We start from the raw sequence: 27,683 nt of genomic DNA on the forward strand, positions 1-27,683 counted from the left end.
TTATCTATAAAATTTATTTTCTTCACTCACTCATTCATTTTTACTAAGCTTTGAAGATGTTAAACTTGAAATTCATGGTAATTGTTACAACTTCATAAAAAACTATCTCTTCTCGTGGGTAATAGTTTATTTCTTTATAGATTTGGCATCAGCTTATTTCAACCGAAAGAGCTAAAAGACCATAATGCAGCTAATTAACTCACTGATTTGTAGCTTCTTAATGACTTATTTATTTTAAAGGAAACTAATTAAGTGTTTGAGAATACATTGAAAATTACTTAAAAAAGACTTAATAGCTCCTATTGTTCACACTCAAGATAATACAATGGAAGACATCACAATACAGGGTTTGAGGCTCCAGATGGATAGTCAGGAAGCTTGTATTTTGTTCTTTTCTGTCATTAACTAGTTGTTTGGCCTTGGGCAAGCCAGATATTTTACCAGTACACATTTTTCACAGATAAGTTGAGTAAAACAAATGATGTGACATACACATATGTTTAGAAAACTGCCAAGATCTTACGCTGAAGTTTGGCTTTTTCATTGGATGCCATGACTTTTTTGGTCAGAGACATTTTTAATTGAAATGGAGAGAAATCCACTTAACCTAGTTTATGTAAAAGAGCCCTGAATGGTGATAGTAGTATCTTATATATTCATCTATAAAACCATGACTCATCCCAGTTCATGAATTCAACTCCTTGCTAAATTGCTTCAGCAAGAGAGATTCAAAGTCACTTTGCAAACATGTAGTTGTAGGGGCCTTGACATCAGCTTATTTCAACTGAAATAAGAAAGACTTGTCTCCTAGTTTTCCTTAAATAATTTCTCATTCATGACATTTGTTTTTTTATAGCCCAACTACTGAATGGATATTTAAAGTATTCTGGGGTTTATATTGTTTTGTATTTAATAGTTTGGTTTTGGTTTTGGTGTTCTAAGCAAGATTTTTAGTAATTCAAAAGAAATCTATCAGTTTATGTAAAACTCAGTGAAAATTTATAGGATGAAGGATTTCTGAAACAGTGCTCCTGAGTTTCAGGCAGGAAAGTGTTGAACAGACAGGTGAAAAGAGAAAGTCTCCTAGAACCTGTGATAGGAAAGAGCATGGGAAATACAAGAGACTAGAAAAATGTCAGCATGGCTGGAAGAGAGAAAGAGAACATCAACCTAATAACAAATGAGGCTGGAGAGCACTACAAGTACCTGATCATGTAGTACCTTACAGATCATATTATGGACATGTATCTTCATAGCCCCATTAAGAGACAATTCTAGTGGTCAGGAAGAGAGTTGAGGGTAGTCTTGGTAATTTTAATAGCAGCAGGGGTGGAGAAGAGTGGAACAACCTAAGAGATATATAATTAATAGAATCCACAGAATTTGGTGGTGGTTTGGTACTGGATGTGAAGGAGAAGAATGTCTTCAGGATTGAAGTAGTGTCATTCATCTGGGATAACACCCGCGGTTTGTTGTCTCACGGCCACAGAAAACTAGGACATGGATACACCAGAGTGAGGTTAAGAGTGGAAGTTTAACAGGCGAAAGAAAGAGAATAGCTCTCTGCACAGAACGTGCAGTCCTGGAGAAAATGTGTTACTGCTTCCACAGTGAAGTGCAAAAGGTTTTATAGATGAATTTGATGGGGTGGTGTCTGATTTACATAGGGCATGAAAGATTGGTCAGACCAGGTGTGCCATTTGCATAGGGTGTGAAGAAGCTTGCCACCTCATCCTAATCTTTTATTATGTAGATGGCTTCTCTACTTGGCTGGTGCCGTGTTGCCTGGTTCTTTACTGTACACGTAGTGACAAAGAAAAGTGAAGATGGAGCCTCCAGGTTGAACATACCTGGCTTCCAGATAGCCCTTTTCTATTGGCACAGCTGTCAGCATTCCCCTGTACAAGCTTCCAGCTTGCTTATCTATGTTTGCAGTTCAGTTTTTCAGGCTGCTCTTTGTTAGAAAAGAAATGATTCGGGGGCTGGTTTTTGCTAAAAGGGAAGCCTTGCCGAAGACTCCTTTAACCTTTCTATTTGCCTAAATAATTTTTTTCTAGCTCCTGTATCAGGATGACTGTGGTGGCTTTAAAATAGTTTCTCAAATTTTTTGCCCTCCTCTCTTCAAAGAGTGCTGCCTAATTTCCCTCCTCTTGAACACTGGCTGGGCAAAGTGACTTGATTGTGCATGAATTTTGTGGTTAGGTCATAAAATGCATTGCAACTTCCATCTTGCACTCTTTTGGATCACTCACTCTGGGAAGCCAGTCATCATGTGGTGAGAACACTCAAGAAGCTACAAGGGAGAAACCCAGGGCTTCTACCAGTAGACTTCATCAACTTCCCACCCATTTCACTGAGCCATCTTGGAATCAGCTTCTCTATCCCAGTTAAGCCTTCCTCTGACTTGACTGAGATCTTGACATAAACGTCATGAAAGATTCGGAGCTAGGACACCGACTTAAGCAGCTCCTGAATTCCTGACTAACAGAAACTTTCAGGCTAATAGGTATTTATTGTTGTTTTAAGCCACTTAAATATCAGGGTAATAAAAAATATTTTTTACCTGGAAGTTTCTGCATAATAATAAAACAGGTCGACATGGAATCCATAGATTTTCAATAAATCATAACATTTATTATTATTATGGATATTATAGAAGTCGTGTCTTCAAGAGGATAGTTCAAATGAGGAAATGTTTCAATGATGCTGACAAAGGCAGTGATTCTTCAGCTCTTCAAACTTTTGTGTAGTTCCAGAGAGCAATAAAAGCACCCTTGATTTGAGTTAGAGTATCACTGTCTCTTTGGGAAGGGATCATGTGGAGCCTTTGTCCGGATACTACTTCATATTTTCAAGGTCTTCCTTGAAAAGATCAAGTGAAAGGTATAGCAAAGACTTTCTGGAAGCTCATAACTCCTGTTCTTATTCCATGTAAACATTTTTGACAAATCACTTTTTAAAATCTGGGATGTTCAACATTAAAAATAATTAAGCTTAAAATTATAAACTTAAATCTGTAGCTTTACACACACATTTCATTATACTAAGAGCTGCATGCATAAGCCTTTCAAAAAAAGCAAGATTTAATTACCCAAAACAACTAAAAAAGGAGGTTTTGAAAATCTAAGAGGAAACCAAACAACAAAATTTCAATATTCTTATAGAAGCACAAAATGTGCAGATTGTTAAGATAAGACAAAGCAGAATATTTGTTCCCCATATTGCATTTCATATACATAAAAGGTAGTCCTCTATATCTGTCTCAAATTCTGCATCTGTGGATTCAAAAAACCACACATTGAAAATACTCAGAAAAAGAGGATGGTTGTGTCTGTACTGAATATGTAAAGGCTTTATTTCCTTGTCATTATTTCCTAAACAATAGAGTATAACAACTATTTAAATAGCATTTACCTCGTGTTAGGTATTGTCAGTAAACTAGAGATGATTTACTGTACGTGAGAGGATATGGGTAGGTTATAGGCAAAGACGACTTTACTTTATATAAGGGATTTGACTATCAGTGAATTTTGGTATCCTCGGGAGTCCTGCAACCAATCCCTTTTGTATACAAAGGGACAGCTGTATATGTATCTGTATATATTCCTATTGATATCAATATGCATACAAAGCACATATTTGTATATTCATTTAGTTGTGTATATGTGGTAAAATAAAGTAATGGTCGACTCTACATGCAGTAGGTGAAATACCAATAAAGTCTCTGTGACCAAGGAATGTATTTTATGTTGGAAGAAACAGAAAATAAACAAAATAAACATATACATAATTAAGATAATTAGAGACTGCTCCTTGTTCTCAGAATAAAATAGCCAGTATGATGAAATAGAAAATAAATGACAGTCTATCTTGAATAGGTTGCTTGAATAGACTTAGAAAGTCATTACTGAGCTGAGTGTGAAGCATAGGAAAGAAGGTAAAGAAAACAACTACTTCAAACTCATGGTATTGTAGCAATAATCAATCTATTGGAAAATAATAACATAAACTTGTTCTCTTAAACCATGAAAATAAGTTACAGATAAATTAAATCTCTAAATATATGTAAACATTTAAATAAAATATTCAAAAATAGTTCAAGAGTAAGCACATTTCTATTTTCTTTCCCTTGCAGTGTTCATTAAAAGACTACTAAATGACTAAAGACAGATGCACTTTCAAAGGCAACAGGAAGGAGATATCAGCAATGAGAAAGTTTTACAAGTAAATTTCTGAGAGATGAAAAAGAAAGAAATAATCTTTTTTATCTTTTATATTTATTTATTTATTTTGAGATGGAGTCTCACTCTGTCGCCCAGGCTGGAGTGCAGTGGTGCAATCTCGGCTCACTGAAAGCTCCGCCTCTAAGGTTCACGCCATTCTCCTGCCTCAGCCTTCCGAGTAGCTGGGACTACGGGCGCCTGCCACCACGCGCGACTAATTTTTTTTTTTTTTTTTTGTATTTTTCTTAGAGATGGGGTTTCACTGTGTTAGCCACGATGATCTCGATCTCCTGACCTCGTGATCCGCCCTCCTGGACCTCCCAAAGTGCTGGGATTACAGGTGTGAGCCACTGCCTCTGGCCGAAAGAAATAATCTATAAAGAGATTTATATGTATCCAGAAAATTTTGGGAAATGATAAAAACAGGTATTGTCAAAGTTAAATGAGCCTATTTGAGTTCAGAAGAGATTGAGCTTAAATAGAGAACTGTCTAGACCTATTTTTGTAAAACTGCCAAACATTATGAAGAGAAGATTCTGAAAGATTTCCTGAATGAATATTTTGAAAGAAAAAGTAAAACACAAAAGAGTGAGAAAACTGCCAAACATTATGAAGAGAAGATTCTGAAAGATTTCCTGAATGAATATTTTGAAAGAAAAAGTAAAACACAAAAGAGTGAGACCGCTTTTAAATTTTCATTTATGCCGGGCGCGGTGGCTCAAGCCTGTAATCCCAGCACTTTGGGAGGCCGAGACGGGCGGATCGCGCGGTCAGGAGATCGAGACCATCCTGGCTAACACGGTGAAACCCCGTCTCTACTAAAAATACAAAAACTAGCCGGGCGAGGTGGCGGGCGCCTGTAGTCCCAGCTACTCGGGAGGCTGAGGCAGGAGAATGGCGGTAACCCGGGAGGTGGTTGCAGTGAGCTGAGATCTGGCCACTGCACTCCAGTCCGGGCGACAGAGCGAGACTCCGCCCCCCCTCCAAAAAAAAAAAAAAGAAAAAAATTTCATTTATGGAGGCTACAAGATAAAAAGACAAAAAAGTCTTTCAAAATTCTCAGTGAGCATTATTTTCATTCAGTATTTTCAATTCAGTTTTCCAGCCAATCTATGAATCAGGTGAGAAGTAACTAAGCAGCCATAATACATGGAATCAAATACTCTACCTGTATAAATACTCTCTTGGGAAAATATTTGAGGAAATACTATAGCAAAATGAAGAAATAGACAAGAAGTAGACCAAGAATCCTAGGAGCTGATCCAACTTAGAAAAGTAGTGATGTGATTTCCTCAAATGAAATCCATGCAGAAGGTCTTAGAAAACACAAATTTGGCCATCTAGGATGGCCACTGTGCTGTGGAGTGCAGTGAAGTATGGAACGTGTTGCAAAGACGACACCATAGGATTGAGAGTGGGAGGAAGAAAATAAATATTTGAAAAAGCACTTAAAGGCAGAAGAAAACAAGTATGGAATTAAAGAAAAACAAAAGGTGAACCAAAAAATAATATAAGGGTATTATTCAGATATATGGATATACAGTCACGCACCACATAACGACATTTTGACCAATGTCAGACTGCATGCAGAATCATGATCCCATAGGATTATAATGAAGCTGAAAAATTCCTATTGCCTAGTAATGTCATACCCATGGTAACATCATGGGGCAATAGTTTACTCATGTGCTTATTGTGATGCTGGTATAAACAGACCTACAGCATCGCCAGTCATATAAAAGTATACCACAAACAATTATGTACAGTACATAATACTTGGATAATGATAATAAATATTACTGGTTTATATATTTACTATGCTATACTTTAAATTTTTATTTTAGACTGCATGCCTTCTAGTTATATTTGTAAAAGTTAGCTGTGAAACATCCTCAGGCAGGTCCTTCAGGAGGTATTCCAGAAGGCATTGTTTTTGTAGGAGATGACAGCTCCACACATGTTATTGCCTTGAAGACTCCATGGGACAAGATGTGGAGGTGGAAGATGGTGATAGTGATAATCCTGATTCTGTGGAGGCACAGACTAATATGTGTGCTTGTGTCTTAGTTTTTAACAAAATAAAGTTTAAAACATGAAAAAAGTGTAAACATAGACAAAAGCTTATGGAATAAAGATATAAAGAAAATATTTTGTAAGCTGTAAAACATGCTTTAAGCATTGTTACAGAAGAGTCAAAAAGTTAAAAAATTTAAAAGTTAATAAAGTAAAAGAGTTACAGTAAGCTAAGGATGATTCATTATTGAAGAAAGAATATTTTTTAATTTAGTGTAACCTGAGGTTACAGTGTTTAAAAATTCTACAGTAGTATACAGTAATGTCCTAGGCCTTCACATTCACTCACCACTCACTCACTGACTCACTCAATACTGCAAGCTCCATTAGTAGCAAGTGCTCTATACAGGCGAGCCATTTGTTTTTGCCTTTAGCAAACATAGTTAGTTTTACTATATCATTTCTATGTTTAGATATGTTTAGACATACATATACCATGGTGTTACAAGTGTCTACAGTATTCAATACTGTACATGCTGTATGGGTTTGCAGGTTAGGAGCCATAGGCTATACCACATAGCCTCGGTGCGCAGTAGGCTATTCCATCTAAGTTTGTGTAAGTACACTTTATGATGGTCATACAATAACTGTATCGCCTAACAATGTATTTCTCAAAACTTTTCCCTGCTGTTAAGCAACACGTGGATCTAGTCATAACAGTAAGAAAAACGTGAACATTTAAAAACGATTGCTCAGCTGGGTGCTGTGACTCACTCCTGTAATCTCAGCAATTTGGGAAGCCAAGGTGGGCGGATCACTGAAGGTCAGGAGTTTGAGACCAGCCTGGATAACATAGTGAAACCGCATCTCCACTAAAAATACAAAAATGAGCCAGGTGTGGTGGCGCATGCCTCTAAAGCCAGCTACTTGGGAGGCTGAAGTAAGAGAATCGTTTGAACCTGGGAGGCACAGATTGCAATGAGCCGAGATTGAGGCCACTGCACTCCAGCCTGGGTGACAGGGTGAGACTCTGTCTCAAAATAAATAAACAAATTAATTAATTAATTAATTAATAAAAAATAAAATAAAAATATTGCTTTAAGGAAGCATAACTCAGTATAAGGGAGGTAGGACTAAAGAATGCTATGAAGAATATTAAAGTGCTATCCTCACCATTTGATTTTTTAATTTATAAGCAAATTTTACTTTAAAAAATAATTCAAAGTAAAGGATTAGAGATATAAAATAAATTAAGACTTTCATGGAAGAGAATTTTTTAAACAAGACAAAATAAAAAGGCCTAAAGAAAAGGCTGATTTATTTAGTACCCACACTTACTCATTTTCATCTTCAAATAGGTTTTGAAAATATACAATGTGCCAAGCACTGTCTGAGGACTCTGGATTCTGCAACAAATAAAATGGAACAGAACCTTTGGTCTCATGGAGTTTACATTCTAGCAGAATGGAACATTATAAACCAGAAATACGATACAGTGGTAAATTACATGCTATTTTGGAAGAAAGGAGCAGTTAGAGAAGAATGCAGCAAAGGGCAATCAGAAGTGAGAGAAAAGGTAACAAAAGAGGCTGGACTGAAAACTCCCCAAATAGAATATTCACTTCTCTATTCTGTGGCAGAATGGATTAGTGGTGGGGAGAGGCAAGAACAAATTCTCAAGGCAACTCTCTCCCCTTGAAAGTAAAAGAAACACATGGAATGGATATGTAGTATTCATCTCCTAATTAGAACATTTTTTCTTAAATATATATATACATATATAATATACATATTTATTTATTTGTGGTCACATATAATTGTAGAAATATATAAAATATAATCTGGAAAGAAACATATTAAATGATTTCAGTCATCTCTCTAAGAAGGGAACTAAGACAGTGTTGGTAACCAAGGGAAACTTTTCATTTATCCAAAATATTTGGATTTTTATATTGAAGACATAATTTTATATTACCTAAGTAATTATAAGTGAAATTAAATCCACATAAAAACTTTGAAATCCATTTTAATTAAATGGCTCTAATGATTAGAGTCAAAATTATAAATGCAAGTTTTTGGTTATATATCGATTACCACAGTAGCAGCTTCATACAGAAGTTTAAAAAAAAAAAATGCCAGTTACATTCTAAATCCCTAAAGCAGTATTTCAGGGAAATACTTTGTCAATATTACCTTTCCTTTGTCAAATCCATGAAATAGCAGTTGACTTCTTAAAATAAATCTCAAGCTATAAAATGTTTCTTCTAGGTATTGTTGCTCCTAGCTTCCTTCTGGGAGGGGATAGTCTTTATTTTCGCTCTTGTTCTTTTCATCTCCAAAAATACTTCCTCCCTAAGCCTAATTCTAGACAATTCGTCTTTACAGTTTGTTTTTTGAAACCATTTTATTCTAGTTATGTTCATTCACCACACACATAGCACACACACACACACACACACACACAGATGCATGCACTCACACAGACACAGACACAGACACACACACAGACAGCATGCACAAGGTACTTCCCCACCTCTATGGGTTTTTTTTGTTTTTTTGTTTTTTTCAAGTGAAAAAAAAAAAACAGGGAATTTGCTCTGACTCTAGCCTGGAGTGTGCTGTTGGATAACAGACTTAATAAAAACATTCGGTTACCAATAAAATCAAAATTTGGAAGTAAAATTTTCTTGGAATAGCAGATGTTACCTTTTCTTTAGTCAGAAAAAGGTCAGGGCACCCCTAGAGTCACAAGAGTAATTATTCAAAATCCAGGATGTGGCCTGATCCCTGTGAATTTGAGTGTGCATTTTTGCCAAAGGGAATTTTCTTTTGCTTAATTAATCAATTCTTTTGCTTAAATGTCATGTCCTCCATATTGCCTTTATTGGCTTAACTGAGCCAGAAATGATCCCTCCTTCACTGAATTCTTATATGCCTTAGGTTATGTCACAAATATTGTTCTCATTCACTGGTTTTCAATGTTGATATGTAATACTTACAAGTCGTAATTCTCTTTACTAGCCTGGAAACTTCAGGACTAAGGGCAGTGATCGTGTCATATGACACATTTCATGTTGAATTAGAAAAACAACACAACTATTTTGCTTTTCCATAATTTCTAGAGTTCTTCTAGAACTCAGTTTCATACAGGGTGGATCATTTGAAATTCAATTCAAGAACATTTTCTTCCTTATATTCTAAATATATCTCGATCAGTTTAACTTACCGGAAGGTCACTGAGCATGATTTCAGGTACATTTTTCTAGTCACAATTTCAAAATGATTACATAAAATCAATGCAGAAAAAGTTGATCAACAATTGAGATTATCTTCTAAATTTTATGTGGTAAAATACTTCCTAGAACTTTAAAATAAGCACAAAGCATGTTTAAAATAAAAACACTATATACATTTTATTTTAATTTATATGTATTATCAGAAAAAATACTGCAAATATACTGGGAAAAAGTAATTTCACCAATCAGAAATAAGCAATACTGCCAGAAATTACCATTTTACTTGGGATTTTTTAAGTTATAGATTTACAAAGGAAAAGATATAGCAATAGTACTAATGAAATGCATTTTTATAAATCTTCAAATCAATAAGATTCAGGACATAAAAGCATGATATTTTGAAGCACCAATCTCTAGAGTCTCCAGACTTAAAAACAGATGTACACAGAATATTGCAGTGAAGTCATTCTAAATTTATTTTTATAAATAGTATTGAACCAGCAGAGTAGGGAATCATTCAGATTATGGTAGATATTCATGCTTGTATAACTACAGATGTTTATGTTAATATCCCCTTTAAAGGGAAGGCTTTCTATCTTAAGTATATTCAAGACAGATTGGGCCTTTTTATTCCTGTGGTGCAAGAAGCCCCACCTCTGCCTGACACTCCTTTATGGAGAGAGGAAATGGCATAGAACAAAGGAGAAAATTAAACAATAAAGCAGAAAAAAGAGTTTATAATTAAAAGTGATAAGGAGAGGTAAATATAGCACTAAGAACGGTGTCATTCAATTTCATTCTACTGAAAATTAAGCTATACCTCAAGGTTTTTATAGAATTATATTCTTTTTAAAAAGTAAGAGAGAGAAGAGGTTAGCAAGATGCAATCACTGATGTTAACATTATTCTTAAGATTAATACTCAGTTTATACTTAAAGCTAATATTCTAGGTTACCCACTCTCTCACCCTTCTCTCCTTTTCTCCCCCTTCCTCCATCCTTTTTTTCCTACCTTTCTTCTATCTGTATGCCTAAACTATTATGGGCAAAACATTAACAGTTTCCCAGGAAACAAAAGGGTTCAGACAGCCTCTAAATTATAGAAGTTATTTCCTGTGGCAATAAGAGCACACACGTTCCTTTAATCAAGCCTAACAAAATCCCTAGAGACTGTGCTTTGTACAAAAAAGCTAGGTATTTTCAACATGTAAAGAAAACGGTTCAAAAATGTAAGTGAAAAATATAAGCCAACAATGCCAACCTTGGTGCTTATATACAGAAGAATTTTTAAAAAGAGTCAAACGTCTGAATTTGTTTCAGTCTCATATTTTCCAATGAAAAGATTAAAGATTGTTCTATAATTCTAATTAAATGAGTCATATTTTACCTTTTACAGAGTGACGAGATGATTACTTTTCTCTAGAAAAGTCTAATACAGTGCTCCTTTGGAAAAATAAACAGAGAATTTTAGTTAAGTGATGTGGGTCCTATCTCTGACGTTGTCACCAAAATTAGTGGAGCCTTAATAAGTAAAGATCATTCCTTGGCTTCGTTCACTTCCTCTTCAGAGCAATAGAAATGTCTGCTGCAAAGAGGCTAGACTGAATCCTCTTTGAAAACTACAGTGTGGCCACACCACAGTACCAGAAATAACACAGACTTGGCTTTATTCTGTGTTGCCTCGTAACCAGTTGCATCAGCCTACACTGGTCTGTTTCATTGTTCATCTTTATCACACTTGAGATCTCCCACTTCAAAGATATAATTGAGCATGCAACTGATGAATTATGCTGAATTATGAAATTACAACCTCTAATTCTATAACCTGATATATTCTGCCTCTATTCTAACCTCCTTCTATTTAGTTCCAAAGACTTAGCCCTTTTAGGTAGATAGATTTTAAAAATCTATCCTTCAACTATTGCTATTAAAACTCTTCTTTGTCATCTTAATTTAGGTACTTTGCCATATCTCTTCTGTATCCTTCTTGTCTCTTTCTAAGTATTTCCAAATCTGTTGATGTCTTTTCTCTAGACTATAAACAAGCTCACATCTCCTTCTGAAACAGATCCCTTGGCAGGACTCACAAAGGGGTTAGCTCGTCTACTCAGCCTGCAGCTCTTGAACCCTCATGGGAGGGTAAGCACACAAGTGAGAGGGTGCAGGGATCAGGACAAATGCTTCTGGGTGCTGGCAGGAGTAGAACTCTGTGTGGCCCTGCAGCAGCATCAAGGCGGGGGGGTATCCATGACCCCTGGAGCTCCAGAGAGCATGTATTACAGTGTGCTCTTTTAGCTTCGCTGTCCATGGATGGCTTAAGTGTTTAAAAGCTCAGTGGAGGAGGTGGGGGAGTCAGGGTGACAACCTTTTGCACTTGCCTTCTTAGTACCTGAGTTCTTGATGGCATCCAGGAAGAATAAGGTTGCATGAATGAACTGAAGGGTGGTGAATGTAGAGGATTATATTGATTAGTGGAAGTGGCTCTCAGCAGGATAGGGAATTGGAAAGGGGATGAAGTGGGAACGTAGTCTTCCCCTGGAGTTTGGCCATCCCTGACTGAAATTTTCTCCAAAGTTCCACTGTCCAAGCAGTCTCTCTGAAGGTAAGCTGCTTTTCTCTGATGTCCAGCTGCTTCTTCTCCTCTCTCCTTTTCTGCCTCTCTGCTACTCTGCCAGTGGAGCTTGGAAAGCTTGATGTGTTAGTCCATTTTCATGCTGGTCATAAGGACATAACTGAGACTGGGCAATTTACAAAATAAAGAGTTTTAATAGACTTACAGTTGTATGTGACTGAGGAGGCCTCATAATCATGGCAAAGGAGCAAGTCATGTCTTACATAGATTGCAGCAGGCAAAGAAAGAGAGCTTGTGCAAGGAAATTCCCCTTTTAAAACCATCAGATCTCATGGCACTTATTCACTGTCACAAGAACAGCATGGGAAAGACCTGCCCCCATGATTCGATTACCTCCCACCATGTCCCTCCCACAACATGTGGGAATTCAAGATGTGATTTGGGTGGGGACACAGACAAACCATATGATTCCATCCCCAACCTCACCCAAATCTCATGTCCTCAGATTTCAAAACCAATCATGTCTTCCCAAGAGTACCAACAAAGTCTTAACTCACTTCAGCATTAGCTCAAAAATCCACAGTCTAAAGTCTCATAAGTGACAAGGCATGCCCCTTCTGTGCAGGAGCCTATAAAATCAAAAGCAAGTTAGTTACTTCCTAGATACAATAGGGGTATAGGCATTGGGTAAATATAGCCTTTCCAAATGGAAGAAATGGGACAAAACAAAAGGTCTAGAGGCCCCATACAAGTCCAAATGCAGCAGGGCAATCAAATCTTAAAGCTCCAAAATGATCTCCTTTGACTCCATGTCTCATATCCAGGTCATGCTGATGCAAGAGGTGGGCTCCCATGGCCTTGAGCAGCTCCACATTGTGGCATTGTGGGTATAGCCCCACTCCGGGCTGCTTTCATGGGCTGGCATTCAGTGTCTGTGGCTTTTCCAGGTGCACAGTGCAAGCTGTCAGTGTATCTACTATTCTGAGGTCTGGAAGATGGTGGCCCTCTTCTCATAGCTCCACTAGGTGATGCCTCAGTAGGGACTCTGTGTGGGGGCTCCCACCTCACATTTCCCTTCTGCACTGCCCTAGTAGATGTTCTCCATGAGGGCCCCCACCTGCAGCAAACTTCTGTCTCAGCATCCAGGCATTTCCATACATTCTCTGAAATCTGGGTGGAGGTTCCCAAACATCAGTTATTGACTTGTGTGCACTCCCATGCTTAACACCACATGAAAGTTGCCAAGCCTTGTGGCTTCTGCCCTCTGAAACAACAGCCCGAACTGCACCTTGACCCATTTTAGTAATGACTGGAGTGGCTGGGATGCAGGGCACCAAGGCCCTAGGCTACACACAGCGAAGGGATCCTGGGCTGGCCCACAAAACCATTTTTTCCTCTTAAACCTCCAGACCTGTAATGAGAGGGTCTGTCACAAAGGTCTCTGACTTGCCCTAGAGACATTTTCCCCATTATCTTGGTGATTAACATTTGACTTCTCACTACTTATGCAAATTTCTGCAGCCAGCTTGAATTTCTCCTCAGAAAATGGGAGTTTCTTTTCTATGGCATCATCAGGCTGCAAACTTTCTGAACTTTTATGCTGTCTCCGTTTTAAAACTGAATGCACGTGGGAATTCAAGATGAGGTTTGGGTGGAGACACATCCAAACCATATCACTTGATAAAATGCACATTCTGAGTCAGTGAGTATGTGGTAGAAGACAGTGTTTGTAGTTCTTTTTTTTTTTTTGAGACGGAGTCTCGCTCTGTCACCCAGGCTGGAGTGCAGTGGCCGGATCTCAGCTCACTGCAAGCTCCGCCTCCCGGGTCTAGGCCATTCTCCTGCCTCAGCCTCCTGAGTAGCTGGGACTACAGGCGCCCGCCACCTCGCCCGGCTAGTTTTTTTTTGTATTTTTTAGTAGAGACGGGGTTTCACCATGTTAGCCAGGATGGTCTCGATCTTCTGACCTCGTGATCCGCCCGTCTCGGCCTCCCAAAGTGCTGGGACTACAGGCTTGAGCCACCGCGCCCGGCCTGTAGTTCTAATAAGCTTCCAGGTTGATGATTTTCCTTCTGGTTAAAGGACCACACATTGAATAGTTAGGTCCATGATGGGGAAAGACTTCTCCTTATCTGCATGCCCCAGTTGGTTATAGGTTTGCTGTGTTTTCCATAGCTCAGTATTTAGGGTGTGAGCTGGGGCCTGGCACAGCTGGAGCCCATAGGCTAGAGATCTCTGTGAGTTACCAGGTTTATTTACCCCAACAGGATGAAACATCAAAGTGTGCTTCTCAACAATAAAAAATATTGGAAAGCCCTTTCCCAGAATTCTAGCCATCCAATCTCACCTATTTCCAGGTCTTATACTCCCACCTGTATATTCATTAACTGGATATCTCATAGGCATCATGTTCACTATATATATTGAGAACTTAACTCAAGATATTTGTCTACAGGACTGTTCCTTTTCTTGTATATTCTATTTTTGTCATGGCACTATCATTCTCCAAGTGACTAAAGGAATAAATATGATTATCTTACACTACTCTCTCTTTTTCTCACATCCAATCAATGGACAAGTTTTTCTTTTTTTCTTTTCTTTTTTTTTTTGTCATTTCTCATTGCGTTTCCTTCTCTCTATTTTTGAAATCTGCTGTAGCATTGATCACGTACTATGCTCTCTGAAGCCAGTTTTGCCCCTTCCAAAAAATCAACACATTTTCTTCACAGTTATCTATATTATTTCTCTTTTTTTATTTGTGTTATCAAATTCTTGGCATGCTTTTTTAAAAAATTTTTAATTTTAATTTGGTGGGTACATAGCAGGTGTCTATATTTATGGTGTACATGAGATCTTTTGATATAGGCATGTGATGTGTAATAATCACATCATGTATAATGGGGTATCTACCCCTCAACTATTTCCATATTACTTCTTTAGTGGTATTTCTGAGATGATCTGACCATGCTCCTTTCCTACCTGTCACAGTCCTTTTTGCTTCAGTGAAGGTCTGAGTTCCACAAGGCAGAATGCATCTGGAGCCCCTGGACATCCTTTAGAGATGCTTCCAAGAAGTTCAGCATGCCACTTCTATTTACAATTTCTTGGCCAAAACTTGGCCACAGAAGCACATAAGCCTGCCAAGAAAACTGCAAAATCTTTAACATCTTGGAAGTGCCTTTAAAGAGAAGGCTTTTCTTTCTAATGGCTAAAAAGAAGCCAGAATGAATGAAAGCAGAGCATCTATCTTCTATCTCAAAGAAGCAATCCCACATTAAGGATGGCAAAACAGCAAGAGAGAAGGACTGGCAACCCTCTATTCCAGCCTGGAGCTGTTCAATTGCTTTTCTTGTCTTTTCTTTTCTTTCTTTTACTCTTAAGAAGATGAAAAATCTTTCTTAAACCAATGTTACTGCGCATTTTCTGTCACTCACAAATGAACCTAATCTGTACTAAAACAACAATAAGAGGCTGATCTGTTCATCCCTTATTTACTTTCTTGCCATTCAAAAGCCCTCTCTTCTACTATACAATGAATTTTAGAAACAAAGATACATATCTGGCATTAAGGTTAGTCATATATGTACTTTTTTGAGATGGAGTCTTGCTCTGTTACCCAGGCTGGAGTGCAGTGGCACGATCTCAGCTCACCGCAACGTCCACCTCCCAGTCCAAGCAATTCTTCTGCCTCAGCCTCCCTAGTAGCTGGAATTACAGGTGTGCACCACAAAACCTGGCTAATTTTTGTATTTTTAGTAGAGATGGGGTTTTTTCATGTTGATCAGGTTGGCTGGTCTTGAAGCCCTGACCTCTAATGATCCACCCACCTCAGCCTTCCAAAGTGCTGAGATTACAGGAGTGAGCCAGTGAACCCGACCAAGGTTACTAATATTTAATTAAATAATAAAGTATATATTTTCTGCTAAAGAGAAATCACCAGATTTTGACCATGTTAGTTTTAAAAAATGTTAGTTCTATCTAGTTGGATAGAACAGATCTACACTTTACATTTTAAAAGTAGCATATTAAATATAATCACTCAGTCTATAGAAAGGTCACTCAGTTCTTCAAAGAGAGAACCAAGATCTAATCCTGAGTCTTATTTCTCCAAATTTCTTCTTATCTTCACATGGCACACAAGTGAATGAGGAGAGGCAATAGAATTCAAGAACAGTTAATCTAGAAAACATCTGAAATAAATGAGCTATTTCTTATAAAGGCATATATCTCATCCTTTTACTACTATGTTTTTAAATTTAATTCTGATTTTTCTCTAGGAATTTGAATTTTTTCATATGAATTAAGTATAATCTTTGATGTGAGATTGTATTTATGATAACTATAAATATACCCACAGGGAATGATATGCATTCACCCTTTTGAAATAGAGCAAAATTTTATGTTCACAGTTATCACTTAGGGGGAAATATTTAGACTACACATAAAACCTAATTCTCCAGTATAGTCTCAGGAGGCACCAGCAAAGGTCTGCAGCAGAGTCAATGGCTTTGATGATTCTCACCCTATTTAAGATTTGCAGCAAGAGATATCCTAAATTTCAGAGATTTAAGGGGAAAAATATTTTAGAATCTTTTCCAGTGTTTTAAGGTCTTTACAAAGAAACAACATAAAGCAGAAGGAAGATTTCTAATAGTTCTATCTTTATAATCCTCTGCTGCTTCTATTCTTACCAATAAATAAAACAGGAGGCAAGTTAAGGACACAGAGGTCCATTTATTTGTGCTAGACAGTAGGATACACAAAAAAAAGAAAGGTCTCTTGGTACTTTAATAGACTAAATGTAAGTCACTTCTTATAAAGGAATGATTTAATAACTGGTGGAAAATATTTAGTACATATTAGATTGTTTTGTTATTAATAAGAAAGTAATTTATAGAGACAGATTTTCTCTAAGTTCTTGGGGTTAGGATTTCATTACACACTTCCATCTTTATCATTTATCAGAAATGTAATCACTTGTTTATAAAATCAAGAAAACTTATATCTCTCTTTTTTATTGGATGTTTGTCTCATTTAACCTACTAATAATTTAGTTTCTGTCTTTAAGCTTCTGATAAGTAGAACAAACTGATTTTAAATGATGGAAATTAACAAAAACGTGTATGTTGACATCAATTGGATAAGTGAATACAGAATAGCTTATTAAAATATGTTCTTCCCTTACAATCAAGTGTGGACAATGAAAAATTTTGTGACAGAAAAATTATTATTTGAATAAACATTTGCTGATATTTTATAATTCCCTTGAAGAGTCATACAGATTTTCCTCAGCAGCCAGTCCTAACACAACAATACAGCATGGATTTATTTTGAAAGAAAACTTGAGGGCCCATGTGGAAATATCTCCATGAAGTTCACCATATTCTCCATTCCACATGGAAACTGTGGCCTGTGCCAACAATGCTTTTCCTGCCCATTCTAATTCCATCCTCTTTTCTGCCCATTCAAATTCCATCACCTGCTTAAGATTCATTTAATATTTTCTCCTTCTTTTTAAGGAATTTATACTCCTTTCCATTCCAGAACAAAAGGTTTTTTCTCAATATTTATTATTATTACTATTTTGGGTAGTTATTCATAATTATATTTTCAGTTATTATCAGCAAAGAATCATCATTCAACTACCTTTTATAGAGACTCATAGGATTAACACATAAATGTATGTAAACAAAGACATTAAAAGACAAATACAAATGTTCTGTGATACCAGTGGTTCTCCATCTATCTAGAGAATTAGAAACTTATTAGAGATTTTGATCCCAGAACTCTGATAGGTGTAAAACTAGAAATTCAAATATGATACCTTGAGAACATGCATCATTTATTTGATTAATATTTAGTGTTGTCATTTAGTTATGCTTTCTCTTTTCAGTGCAAATATCTTTTCTAAACTAGATGATTACATCATACATTGATTTAAAGATGTCTTCTATATGAAATAGCAATTTTCTACAACTCTTATGGTAGGAAGCATTATTTTAGTTGAAAATATTTAAGAAAAACCATCACACATGAAAGCTGACTACTGATGAAATAGTAGAGTTGGGAATTGTTTCCAAATAAGAACAAGTAAGGCATAGGTGAGTAAGAATATGAAAATTTTTAGGATTTTTTTTCTAGACATTTTTCTGTGAAAAGGAGAGATAAGACGCAAGTGGGGATATATATTACCACACACACATAAAATTAAGAATAAAGAAAAATAAGCTACACCAAATTCCTCACCGAATGTTCCCCTGAATGTTAGAAGCACAGAATGACAGCATAGTAATTTTGGTGATGCCTGGAGTTATTTATCTGAAATTGTTAATTTGCTTTTGAAAAGAAGAAATAGTGCTTCATACCAGAAATTAGTAAGCCCTTGCAGCATGCTAGACATTCTTTCAAGCCCTGCAGATAGAACTGGGAATGTGTTTTGGTCCCTGCCCTCAAAAACTTCACAGTTTGAGCTAGACAGAGACAGTGGCAACAGTCCTGGGAAATGTGGCATTTGCACACAGACGAAGCATCCTTATCTAGACTTGAGGGAGACCAGAGGCTTCTTAGAGAATGTGAAATGAGTTAAACAGGAATTAGCCAGGCAAAGAGATGGGATTCACATTTTTCTCCCAGTCATTCAGTGGAGGACATTTGGGTAGTCATTTCATTGAGACTCAAATCACTTAACTTCTTGCAGGCTTCCACCTAAAGTATTAGATGACCAATCTGACACTCTCCCCCCACCACCCACAGAGAAGGCAAGCATTATTTGCTGGTGATTTCCTCACACCCTACTGCTCTAGTAATTACATCTATTTTCTTTTCATTAGTAGTATTTTACTCGTTGCCACAATTAGCTGCCAATTATATATTTTTAATTTTTTAGTAACATTACTGTGAGATTGTTGTACATATTTCCTAACTCCTGAACTGGAGAACATCCAGAGCTAATATGAAGACCAACTGTTGAAATCTTGCTTTATAACTAAAGGTTAACTTTAAGAAGTAATGTAAACTTTTTACATGTATTTGACATCAAAAACAAAGTCAGCAGAGTCTAAACCTAGTCAACAGTGTATAGAAAAACAAATGACGTAGAAATGAAAATATATCCAAGATTATTTTTAAAGGTATTTGAATAAAATTATGATATGACATTAGTAAGAGCAGCAGAGTCTACAGAGAAAGTTCAGTGGCTTCTTGAAACCATGTACATTTATGGAAAAATATACTGCTAAAGTTCTCTAATGCTTTTAAGACTAACTTATTTTACAGACTGTTTTACTTGTTTATTATATAAAGCTATAAAGTCCTAGTAAAATTCAAAATAAATGAATACTTTTTTATGTATTTCTATGCCATGACCCAAAATTATAAGTTATATGGCCCTAGTCAAAGAAGCATCATAAAAGCATAGCAACCATTATAACAAGGGGTGGTATCATCCCAACGTGGGTGGGCAGAGGATTTTTTCTTGGAGGGATAAAAAGTCTTATTATTTTTATTTTTAAAATAAATATGTAGAGAGAGTACATAAGAAAATACATGATATATCTATGGTATTACAATTTCATGGAAGTCAGTTACAAAAAATGTCTATGAAAGGTGCCTTAAGAGGCAATAATGAAAACAGTTGAGAAGTGCACATTACATCACACAATACAAATGCTTTACACAATACAAATTCAGTTTTTCATGGGTCAAAGAATCAAACCTTTCTCTTTTCCACTAGATGCTGCCAATTGTATCTGTTTTACAACCTCTTCTTGAAGTAGATAATGTTTTCTAAGAAGACTGTTTGATCCTATAAACTTTATGAGATCTTAAACATAATACTTCCTTTTTACTCCACATGATAACATAGACAATGAAATAGAATTCAAATCTAAAATCCTAGAAGGATGTGACAGACAGCAGATGTTATCTCAGTGCTTATGTATTATTTGTTGAGCATGCATGGCATTGAAATAAACATTATGGAGGTAAATCAAAGGCCAGAAATGATTCTATCCCCATGGGAGTTAAAATTTAGATACAGAGAGAAAACTTGCATGAAAATCTAAAACACAAATTGGAAACGGATATCACAGGTTCTCCTCTCCACAGTGATATAGTGTTAAAAGTTGGGGTTTTGTTTCCCCAGTACCTAACACACTGCTTTACATGTAGCCATTGCTCCCTACATTATTATAGAAGTTATAGAGATATTCAGGTTGAATGCCATGGGCTCTCTGAAACTAGAGAATCCAAACTTCATGCATGGAGTGCCTGCATGGAAATGATAATGCCTGCATTATCATTTAAAACTATGGCTCAAATATAGGCACAATTTTTATGAACAGGAAGATCATCACACATGGAGAAAAACCCCCAAAGAACACAGAAACAAATATTTGTGGAGGTACATACAGGAAAAAGTAGTTGACTTTGTCTAGGAGAAAACAGAAGACATTTTAGTTTTTGCTAATTAAAAACAATAAATATTTTCCTTCTGAGTAAACAAGTCCTTATCACAGGGAATTTTAAAGTTTAAGGGATGACCACCTGTTGAAGGTGTTCAGAGATTCTAAAATTGAGTTAGAATATTGGATGGACTAGTTACCTCCATTGTAAGCCCAATCATTCTGTGTTGGCAATGGTTGTATAATATTATCAGAAACATATCAGGGTTTGTCCATAATTCCTAATTGGTTATGGCAAATGTTTGTATGCACTCATGGAGAATTCTTCATTGCTTACATCGGAAATCCTTCCAATCAGTAAGCTTTTTCCAGAGACCTTTAAATTTTATGCTATTCCTAATTGTACCACTGAGGTGATTGCTTCTGCGCATCGTGTTGCCTACAAGGTACTCCTAATACTTCCTCCTAAAAGCCTCTCTAGTAAGGAAAACATTTCAGAAATACGCTATGATGGAGCTGTATTGTTTTACCACTGTTTTCCCTTCTGATAACATCTCAGGATTTAAAACTCCATTTATTGAAAAAGTGTGTTGTTGCCATGCAGTTGTTAGAATAGCTTCATTGACTGTCACTGAACAGCTCATTCCATTTATACACTGTCTGTTGCTAAACAGTTAGTTCTATCTTGGAATTTCTACCTTCACTCCAGAACCAGTTCTCTGGAGGAGTCAATCGTCTCTCTTGACCATTTCCCCAAGCAAAATAAAGCCACAGGATATACCATCCACCTAATAAAAAAACAAAAAACTAAAACTCAAAAAATAAAAACATTGTATTTCCACATATACATGTGCATACATATGAATTTGAGGTGGGTGGATCACGAGGTCAGGAGATAGAGACCATCCTGGCTAACATAGTGAAATCCTGTCGCTACCAGAGATACAAAAAATTTAGCTGGACGTGGTGGTACGTTCCTGTAGTCCCAGCTACTCAGGAGACTGAGGCAGGAGAATCGCTTGAACTTGGGACGCAGAAGTTGCAGTGAGCTGAGATTGCACCACTGCACTCCAGCCTGGGCAACAGAACGAGACTCTGTCTCAAACAACAACAAAAAAAACCCTGTAAGTACTGTTAATGCAAGTATATAAATAATCACATAGAAAAGGGTAGGAGACAAGTTTGATGGGAAAATTAAGGAGGCTTTACTAGACATGTTTCAGGATATAAGGAAAAGTAGATGATGTACCTTTTCCAAAATAATTCCCTGAAAATGTCCTGAGAAAACTTGGGTAAAGTGTGTTATCTGTAAATATGGACTAGTTTATTAGATTAGCTAAAATTAGAGAAATGCTAATATTAAGGTTCTCTTGATAAGTGATAGAAAGATATTAATATGTGCCATTAATAAGAACTGGTCCTTGAGATAAATAGCATAAAACTATGATAAATCTGTAACTTCATCATTTGGTTCTGATAAGTCTCATCAATACATCTGAGCTCAGGGATATTTGAGTACTTCTCCTTGTCCTACTCCAAGTGTTCTATCCTCATCATTGACAAATGTATTTTCCATTCTTTCTTTTCACCACAGTATGCTCACCTTTATAACCTTTTGTAAATTCATGCTCTGGCAATTAAATCTATGCAAATATCTGAATTCCCAGCTGATGGCAAGAAACCTAGCTTTTCTGCAAGCATCTTAACCTCAAAATACCCCAAACCAAATTCAATGTCCTCTTTTCTTCCAATTATGCAAATCCTCTACTATATTTCACTATTTCTTTTAAGAAACTACATTTTGAAGAAATATTCTCACAGTTTCCAATTCTAGAACAATCGGAATAAACTTTTATTCTAGTAGTTGTGCCATTGTTTCTTTACATAGCTCTTATATAGTTACTATCACCAATCCTATGACTAATTGTAATTTTGAGGTAAACATTACCTCTTAAGGAAAAGAACTGATAGGGATATTTTGAGTCAAGTTATAAAACTATTCCTGTAATGATGACTTCTCAGTTACAATTAAATTACTTGCTTCTAAATTTTAGCCATATTTCATTGTGAAGCAATGCTGTGACTCCTCCATATTTTTGTAGTTTTATTCATGTAGCTAGCTCAATAGTTGTTGCTAGCAGAATACAGTTTTGAATCATTAACTGTAATTTCAACTGATTTTGACAGCCACCATTTCCCAATCACATACTATGTATCTGTATCATTCCTTTTGCATAGAATATTCCCTTTATATATCATTTTGCCCCTTGAACAAATATCTTACAAGGCCCACCACAAATACCAGGGCTACTTGATAGTTTCACTTCCTTATATTCCCTAAAATATTGCTATCTGTAATTGTTTCTTTTGTTGTTTGACCCTTTTAAGTTTATTCTAGACTCTAAGTTGCTAAATGGAAAAGGTAATATTTGTTCAACCATCCATAGCTAAATTGTGCTTAGCACAAAAATTTGTGCACAGAATTTCGTGAATAAATCTTGTTGAATTGCTTAATCTTATACAGTAAACACATAATTGCTGATTGGTTTGCCTCAGCATACAGTTGTGTGTTTAAAGGAAGAAAAACTATAAGGAAGAGGAAATATTTTTCAAGATGTTCTTTCAATTGGCAGCGCAAATTGCTCGAGGCATGGACTGGACTATGATTCTTCCATACTTGTGACAATTTATTGTTATTTTCAGAGAAAAAGGGAAGAATCACGTTATATATATCAAAGATTTTTTAAAAACTATATAGAATCTTGCTACACCTGCATGTAGTAAATCATAACAATAGTAAAAGTTTATTCCTAGAAATACAGCTTTCTTCAATATCTTACATAGAAAAATAGAGACAACATTAAATATTATTCCTCTCATCCTCCAAAAACATACCAACAGCAAAACCAGTAAGTTCCATGCTAAAATATTTTACTAAGGCTTTGAAGTAAACCAAGAAAATATTACATTTTTTATTGTTATAATATCTGAAATTCACACATTCAGGTTTTGACAAATGTGCCCTAATTTATTCAAGTAGCAATCCTGTGTTGATATCAACATGTAAAGATGAAAATGTAAATGATATGGCAAGAAAGTAATCAACTTAAATGAAATATTTTTGGCTGTTTCCCTGTTTTTGGAAGTTGTTCTGTAAGCTCTTCATAATGATCACTTATCTGCATTTCAAAGAAAGCTGAACACTGATGTTTTGTTCTTTATTTTATTAATATGATAACTAAAAGCCAAAAGCCATAGAAGAATTATTTCATAAAATAGCAATACCCAAACCAAGTATGAAAGTTTTAAAAACTTTTTTACAAATATTTTGTAAATATTTTTCTGCTGCTTTTGCCTTAATAATGCTTATTTACTAAAGTATGGATGATACTTTAGTGCTTTTAAAAACATAAATGCACTAAAGTATCATCTGTAGGTTTATAAAAATATGCTAGAAATACTAAAAATGTGTATATTATGATAACATTGCACTGATCAAATTGTGTACTAGTAGGCAATAGAAACTCTCATACATTACTGATGTAAGTGTAAAAACATACGACTACTTTGGAATACTGGCAGTATCTACTAAAGTTAAACACAGCCATGCCTATGTTATGCTTAGCAATTCCCCGTCTAGAGAAAGTCTTGGACCTTAACTTCATGATCCCAAAATGAAATGCATACATGTATTCACCACAAAAGATGTTCAAAGATATTCACAGCAGTACTAACAAACCCTAAGAAATACCCAAATACTCATCAACAGGATAATAAGAATGTTAATTATGATGTATTCATATAATGGTTGCTACCTGCAACAATATGGATAAATCACATAAACATAAGGCTTATAAAAATAAAGCAGACTCAGAGTAATTATATAAAATTCTAAAATGGAAAAAAAAAAACATTTATTATATGAGTGAGGAGAGTGATTTACCTTTGACCAAGGTAGTGCCTTGGAAAGGATTATGGTGGAGGAAGAGGGTGGGGTGGGTGCTTCTGTGACAGTCACACTTCTACTTGTGGAACTGTAGTCTCTTCACTTAGGTGTGTTCCCTTTGTAAAACTTTATCTAGAGGAAAATGTATTATTCGTGCACTTTTCTCTGTGTATATTGGATCTCAAAAATATGTTTTTAAAAAATCTTCAAAGCCTATGAAATAAAAAGTCTGTACCAGTAAATTATCTACTTATAAATATCTGTGGTTTCTGGTTGTTGTTGCCTCCAAATTGTCCTGGTAAGCTGTTTTCAAATTTAAAAATATGTTAGGAATTAATACCATTACTTTCTTTTGTCTTTATCTTTTTTCTTGTTTCCTCTGTGCTCAACACATCAGGGTTAGAATTAGAGAGTAAAGAATCATTTCCATGAAGACATTTATTTTACAAAATATTTCCAGTAGAGGGAGCTTCCTTTTTTTTCCACAGGAAATTCTGTTTTGGGTGTCATCACTAAAAGTGAAAATGCTTAATTTTTTACATATAATTAAAGTTCTTCATAGAGTGATAACCTACTCTCATCTAAGAGTCGTCATGGATAGATAAAAATTTATTTGATTTATGAAAGGAGAAAGAAAAACTTGATGAAGAATATAAGTTAAGAAGTAAACTTTTGTATGTTATATGTCTTTTCAAAGAATTACATTTTTGCGCTACTCATAAAATTTATTTCTAACTACAATTATTTAAGATTAATGAAGATAAATTCTTATAATCACAGTCATCCATTTGAAATACTTTTCATAGCTTTTAACACAATTGGACAAAAATCAGAGAACCTAGTGATGAAAATTATTTATCTCAGAACATGTTTTAACAAATATCATAGTGAATTGCCATTATACAAATTTAACCTCATTGACCAAAACATTTTGGTTTCTGACTTTAGATCCTAAATCTAAGTATCTATCAACTAAGCTAACCCGATTTCTTTGAAAAAATGCATTTTACCATCTAAGCCATAAAGAAATATATTACAGAGAAATTATCAATTTATATTTTAAGATGAAGTTTGTACTCCTTTACATACAAATTTCATAAATATAAAAGCTCCATATACTTTGCTTTAATTATTACAAATAAAATTTCTGACAATAGTAAAGTTACAAAAATTTACTAGATCATATGAAAATGATTTTCATTGAAAATATTTTGGTTAAAAATAGTTGAATTTCTTATTTTGGGAAAAAATCAATAATTTCAGAAATAATAACCATCACAATCAATTTCTATTCTATATAAGCAAACCAAAAAAATTTAAGTTTCTATAAGGTAGTTTGAGATACACTACTGGTTTTTTTAAGGTAGCCCAAAGATGAAAAATTGACATAACCATAAAGAATATTTACATACTCCTAATAGAAATCAGTATACCTATAACTTGGTTACTGTAGTTATTTGACTTCAATCCTTCTTTGAAAACCTTGCAAGCCATAAAAATGGAAATCCTATGGTAATTAATTGTAATAGTAAAATAAAATTTATATTGATGGGTTAAAATTCTATGTGAGCAGTACCTTATCTTTACACATTCATTAAGAACAGGGTAAAATTATCTGATCCTTTGCCTAGTTCTCTTACACTCTTTAAATTATTTTTTAAGCCTGCCAAATATGACAGGATTATGATAAGAAAATGACATGTTATAGAACAATTTCATAGTTTAATGGCTTTGTTATAATATTACTTTCAAGACGATTATTTCTGACATAGAACATATCTAATAATCTATTTATGATTTTGCTTTCATGTATTACCTGAACTAGGTCATTAGAAAATAGTACTTTCAAGGCCCTTTTTTGATTCATTTAACTTAACCTTTGAATATACCAACAATGTTTGGAGTTTCTCTCATCAGTAAATGACTGTCTTCTATATTTCTGCATTTAAAAAAGTAATGTCTCATTTCTAAATATAAATGTTTTGTAACTTTCAAAAAGAAAGTAACACCCAAATTATATAATTCACTTAGAAAAGGGGAACTTTAAAAGCAATTTGAGAAGGAAAACGTAGGCTTTTGAAATAATTTGTATTTTTCTTCTCAGCTGCAAATAACTCAAGATGCCAGTTGCTAAAATGCACTAATTAATGAAAAAGCAAATGAGTAGGTCTCAGTAGATAGACAGCTAGATAATTTAGATAGACAGCAATACTATTAAATTGATTGTTTCAACAAGTCAATATAGAATTGCAAATTTCCCGGTTTCATCAATAACAAGTGGTTGTAACGTAATACACAGGCTTAATGAGTTCTCCAACTATTAAATCCAAGCGGACTCACCTGAGTAACAGTGCTGCTTCCCAGAAGTAAAATCCCGAAACTAATGTCCGAAAATGTCTCACGTGGGCCATGATACGGAGAGATATTCACGATCCTGAAAATAGTCTTATCCAAGGCATGGGGAACCAGAAAGACAGAAGGAAAATGTGCAATCTAACCCCGCATGGTGTTGGTGTAGACTGATGCTTGGGAAGCTTCAGCACCTTAGACAGCTCCCTGCAGTATGCGGACCCCTTCTCAGCATTGAGCAGAAGGGGAGAGTCACAGGGTTATAAATGTGCAGGTGATTTTTAGAGTGAAATTACAAAAATGAGTGAGATGAAATGTCTGAAGTGCCAAGGTGCTGGGCAACAATTCTCTAAAGCTCCAGCAGCAAAGGAAGAATGTTCGTCCTTCCCTGACTGAGACCCAGGATTGGAGGAAGAAGAGCAGCAACAGCCGGAAAGAGGATGCCTCTTCACCTGCTACAAGCGCCGCCCGCCGGAATCCCGCTCTCCACCTTGGGCTAAAACCCGAGACCTGGAGCGCGGCAAAGGGAAGGGGGGTGGGGCCGGACGACCCGTCCTGCTGGCCAATCACGACCGCACAGCGGGACGGAGTGACAGGCCACTTACGACGGTAGGCGGGGCTTAGCATTTCACCCTTTAACAAATCCCAAACAAACCAAAAGGCGACTGGAGCGAGGTGGGCGGAAAAAGCCACAGGGAAAAGTCAGAGATTTTGTGATTTAGGTAGTGTAACCCCGCGGGAGAGACCCTTTAGTATTCTCTTCCGGGAAAAGACACACTTTAGGTCTTTTCGGATGTGACACTGTCTCTTAGACTCTACACCGAAATGCAAGAGTCAACAGTAAACCCAGACCCTGGCGGAGGGCTGGGGAAGAGAAGACAATGTGGTGCATGAACGCCCGTGGGACGGAAGAACCAGCTGCTTCTAGAATCCTCTCAAGCCT

The 27,683-nt window shown here is 35.9% G+C and overlaps 1 protein-coding gene across 2 annotated transcripts in view; it reads right to left on the bottom strand.

Annotated features, from left to right (window-relative positions):
- GLRA3 (glycine receptor alpha 3) overlaps positions 1-26,817 on the bottom strand; it is a 172,949-nt gene extending 146,132 nt beyond the window's left edge. Inside the window, exon 1 of one of the 2 annotated variants that reach the window (XM_033215724.1) lies at positions 26,732-26,817. In XM_033215724.1, coding sequence (XP_033071615.1) covers positions 26,732-26,802 — 71 coding nt within the window. In that variant the 5' untranslated portion in view covers positions 26,803-26,817. The remainder of the gene's footprint in view (positions 1-26,731) is intronic. The other variant, XM_033215725.1, reaches the window with a different exon arrangement.
- Positions 26,818-27,683: the final 866 nt, after the last annotated feature.

Source organism: Trachypithecus francoisi, unplaced genomic scaffold, assembly GCF_009764315.1.
Source record: "Trachypithecus francoisi isolate TF-2019V2 unplaced genomic scaffold, Tfra_2.0 Lachesis_group1, whole genome shotgun sequence".
NCBI classification, from domain to species: Eukaryota; Metazoa; Chordata; class Mammalia; order Primates; family Cercopithecidae; genus Trachypithecus; species Trachypithecus francoisi.